This window comes from Tympanuchus pallidicinctus, unplaced genomic scaffold (assembly GCF_026119805.1).
Source record: "Tympanuchus pallidicinctus isolate F22 unplaced genomic scaffold, pur_lepc_1.0 scaffold16, whole genome shotgun sequence".
NCBI classification, from domain to species: Eukaryota; Metazoa; Chordata; class Aves; order Galliformes; family Phasianidae; genus Tympanuchus; species Tympanuchus pallidicinctus.
Window position 1 is genome coordinate 24,328,249 of NW_026294679.1, and position 4,341 is coordinate 24,332,589.

At 67.1% G+C, this 4,341-nt stretch overlaps 1 protein-coding gene across 1 annotated transcript; it reads right to left on the reverse strand.

Annotated features, from left to right (window-relative positions):
- Window positions 1-1,508: 1,508 nt before the first annotated feature.
- On the reverse strand, window positions 1,509-2,069 carry NEUROG3 (neurogenin 3). The gene has a single exon (XM_052677454.1). The coding sequence runs from the start codon at window positions 2,067-2,069 to the stop codon at window positions 1,509-1,511; it is 561 nt and encodes a 186-aa protein (XP_052533414.1).
- Window positions 2,070-4,341: the final 2,272 nt, after the last annotated feature.

Genomic DNA, 4,341 nt, shown 5'->3' on the forward strand with positions numbered 1-4,341 from the left:
TCAAGCAGCAAGGGGGGAAGGGGAGGAATACTGTTAGGTCTTTCACTCTGCCTGTCTGACCTGCGGTGCAGATAGATCACGTTCGGGAGCAGCGCTCACAGATGGGCGCACGCTGCCTGCTCCTGGCCTCAGCCTCTCCCACCGCCTGCGTTCCCCGAGGGGCAGGAAGAGCCCCCTTTTAAAAAGCCACTTATACATCCCAAAATAACCCTGCAGAAGTTTCCGAGCGCATCAGCCCCTCGCTGCCCTCTTCCCACCCCGCGGGCGGGAGCGCACGGTGGCGCCTTCAGCACCATGGCCAGGGCCCGGCGCGCCGCCGCGGGACGGCAGCGGGGCCGCCCGCGCAGATTCCGCGCAGATCCCGCGCAGCGCAACCGGATCCAGGACGAGGCGCCCGGGAATCCCGCACCCTCGCTCTCGCCTCTTTTTTTTTTTTCTTTTTTTTTTTTCCTCTCGTTGCGGGGCCGGGAGGCTGTTTGTGCGCGCGCCTTTGTTTCCAGTAACCAAATTTCTTTTGTTCTACAAATTGCCTCAAAAGCGTCTCTTTGCTGCTGGCAAATGGGCTCAGATGAGAACAATTAGCATCACAATGGGCTTTCGGCCTCGCAGGGCGCTTTGTCTAGCGACGACCATCCCGCTGGGGAGCACCGAGCGGGGTGGGCGCCCGGCCGTAAATCTCCAGCTACAAATTGAGTCGCGGGAGGAGAGGACCGGAGAGGACTCGCGGGATCCCCTCCTCCCGGGGCCGCTGACGTGGTGCCTGTTCCTTTTCCCACCGGCTGTGCGGAGCTGCCCCGAGCCCGGCACCCTGCTTTAGGCTGAGCCCTCCTGGGGAGGCCGGGGTCGCGCCGGGGCCGCTCAGCTGCGGGCACTCGACTTCAGGAGCGCTGCGCCCCGGGGACGTCCCTAAAACTGCCTCGGGGGGTGAATCGGTCTCTGAAAATCTGGGGACCACGGTGCGAAGTGCGCGCAGGGTGCCGGTGGGCTCACGGCGGATTGCTCAAGGGCACAGGACCCCGATGAGCTGCTTTGCGTGCACACGGTGCGCAGGCCTCCGCGAGGCCAGCGCTGTCCTCCCCGGCGCGTACTGCGAGCAATTTTGAAAGATCTTGTTGGAAAGAAAAGCAGCAGGTTGCACAGGTCTGACCGCGACACACTTTATTCTCCTCTTCTTCCAACAGTAACTAAAAAATAATAAGGAAAAGAATACATCCGCGGCCCCTCCAACGGTACAAACATGCGGACCACCGCTGCCAAAAATACTCTTATATACAAAATATATATTTGTTACGAAATATAATCAATAAATACAGATAGCGACAAATTAATATAATTTACCGTTTCCGAGTACAAAACCGTGATTTGTGTCTGCCCGCCCGACCTCAGGCCTGCTCCGCCAGGCAGGACGGGGTGGGACGGGGGGCCCAGCCGCCGCCCCTGGCGCAAGGTACGCAGGGAGACCTTCGAGCCGGGGGCGATGTTCAGCGCCGGAGCGCGGCCCGACGGGCTCAGAGAAAGGCGGGGAAAGCGGCGGGACCGCGGCGCGGGGCGGCGGGCGGCGGGGCAGCGGGGCAGGGCGAACTCCAGGGCCCGGAGGAGGAGGCGGCGGCGGCGGCGGCAGGGGGCGGCGGCGGGGGAGGCTCGGGTAAACCCTGCTCGGCCAGAAGCAGGCTCTGTGTGAGCGCCCAGATGTAGTTGTGCGCGAAGCGGAGAGTCTCGATCTTGGTGAGCTTGGCGTCGTCGGGGAAGGTGGGAAGGACGCTGCGGAGCGCGTCCAGGGCGGAGTTGAGGTGGTGCATGCGGTTCCTCTCCCGGTCGTTGGCTTTCATGCGCCGGCTTCTTTTCTGCTTGCTGAGCGACCCCTCTCCGCGCGCCTTCCCGCGGCCACGCCGCGCCTTCCCCAGCCCCTTCCTGCGGGCCACCTCCCGCGGGGGCAGCGCGCTGCGGGAGGGCGACGCGCCCCGGCTGCCCGCGCCCGGAGAGCCGCCCGCGCCCGGGGATGCGGCGGTGTCGGGGCCGCCGAAGTAGGGTTGCCCGGCGCCCAGGGCGCGGTCGCTCTGCGGGGCCATCGTGCGAAGCCGAGCGGCGTCGGCCCGCGGGGAGCCGGCCCCGAGGCCCCGCTGCGCCCCCGGCCGCCGAATGCACCTGCGCGCTTTCGGGGAAGGCTCCGCGACCTCCCCGTGCCGAGCCTCGAGCGCGGGCAGCACGGGTTGCGCGGCCGGCACACGACTGCCGTTAAGCCCCTATATATAGGGCCGGCAGACAATGGGGATTTCCCGGTCGGGCGGCGTGCGCGCCCCCCCGCCCGCACCCACCCCTTGGCACGCTTTTATCTTATCAGCCCGCCGGGAGCGTGCCGGCCCGGCACCGCCCGCAGCCCCGGCCCGGCCGAGCGAGAGCCCCCGCAGCCCCTCCCGTCCCGCGCCCCCCAGGCTCCGATCTCCGGCACTTGGCCGGGGGGGGGGGGCCCTCTCTGCAGCCCACTCCCGCCGCTTCTCCGCCGCACCCCGGGAAACGGTGGCTGCTTCCCGCCGGGGAAGGGTCCCCCCAAAGTGGCCCCGGCCCTCCTCGCCCCACTGGACCCACGCTCGGCCCGGAGAGGGCAGCCCCACCGCCGGGGCTCGGTGCGCAAAATGAGTCCAGAGCTTTGCGCACGGACGGTGGCGGGAGGTGGGGAGCGGTCCCCTCCCTGCCCTCGTTCGCCCGGCACGGTGCGGGGGTCCACGGACGGCGGGGCCGGAGTCCCCCGCGCAGCACAGAGCCCTCGGGTGGGGCGGGCGGGTCCGACTTCGGGGCGCAGTCCGGGTGGGGCGGGAGCCCCCCTCTCCATCACCAAAACGGCGCGGCGGTGCCCGCAAGGGGACGACGGCTCCGCCAGCGGCCGGGCCGGACCGCGGCGGGGCGGGGGGCGCAGCCCAGGGCCGGGCCCCGCCTTCCTCTCCCCTCCGCCTGCCCGCAGCCCCCGGCCGTGGTTCGTGCCCGCGGGGGAGGCGGCGCGGGGCGCGGGGCCTCTCCAGGAGCGCGTGGCGGCGGCGTTCCCCCGCGGGCGGCGGTCGGGGGATGGCGGAGCGGGGCCGCGGAGTGGGGGGTGCGGCCCCAGGCGGCCCTCGCCGAGGGGCTGCGGAGAGGGCGGCGGGGGATGAATAGGGAGGGCTCGGCGGGGCCTTTTTTTGTTTTTTTGTTTTTTTGTTTTTTTTTTGTGCCTGTGCAATTGGATGACAAAAAAATCTGGCGAGCGAATTTGCAAGGCTCAGACTGCCCACTTCAAACGTCCTTCAAACAAAAGCTGGAGAGGGAAAGAAAGCCCCACCTGGTACCGCTGTTTGCTAAAATAATAATAAATAGATTTCGTTTAATAAATAATTACAAGAGATTGTAAAGTGGAGTGCTTTGGGAAGCATTAATCACGGGGCCGGGGGCAGACATCACCTGCTGGCGGACGGGACAGCGGCATTGTGACATCACCTTCCCCCGCCGCCTCCCGATAACTGCCCCGCGCCGCACAAAGCCGCCCGGTGTGTTTACCCACGGGGGCAGAACCGGCACAATATCGCCGCGGACGTGATAAAAACCCGCGGGGGCTCCGCGTCGCGCTGCCGCTCGCACCTGGCCGGGTCCAGCGACGCGGGGTGGCACCGAGCGGCTCTCGGCCGCGTTTACATTGCCCCATTTTATGCTCCTTTACAACAGGTTTACTGCAAGCCCTATCTCTCGGCCCTATTTGTCTTATTTTATTGAAAACATATGGTAACCAGAGCGGCCCCCGCCTGCCAGGCGTTGGAGACGTTTCGCAAGCCGCAGTCTCCCGGCCGCTGTTTGAGCACCGGACGGGGGGTGTGTACACGATGCTCGCCTCCCCCCGAGCCCCTCGGGGACCTCGGCCGCCCCCATCCCGCACAGCGCGGCCCCGCGCCCCCCGCCGGGGCTCCCTCCGATCCTCTCGTCCCCCCCCGGAGCTCCGCGCTGCGCTTTGTCACTCTGCGGAGGAGCCCGACAGATGCGCGCGGCCCCATCTCGGTGCGGGCGCGCACGGAGCGCAGATGCCAGGCGCGGGGTGCGCAGATGCCGCTTTGTGAACGACCGCTGCGAACAATATTTCTCCCTTCCTCCCCCCATGGCGGGGAAAGGGGAAGGGGCGAGGAAGGGAAAAAAGAATTAAAGAGAGAAAATAGGAGAAAGAGAGAAAAGCGGTCATGGAAGCGTGTCCCGCCCCGCCGGGCGCACGGAGACCGTCGCGCAGCGTTCGGCACAGGGGAGGGGGCGAGCAGCCTCCGCGGGAGGGTCCCCGGGTGTCTCCTGGCCCCATTCGCCAACCGAATCCCGCGGAGCACAGCCAGAGGC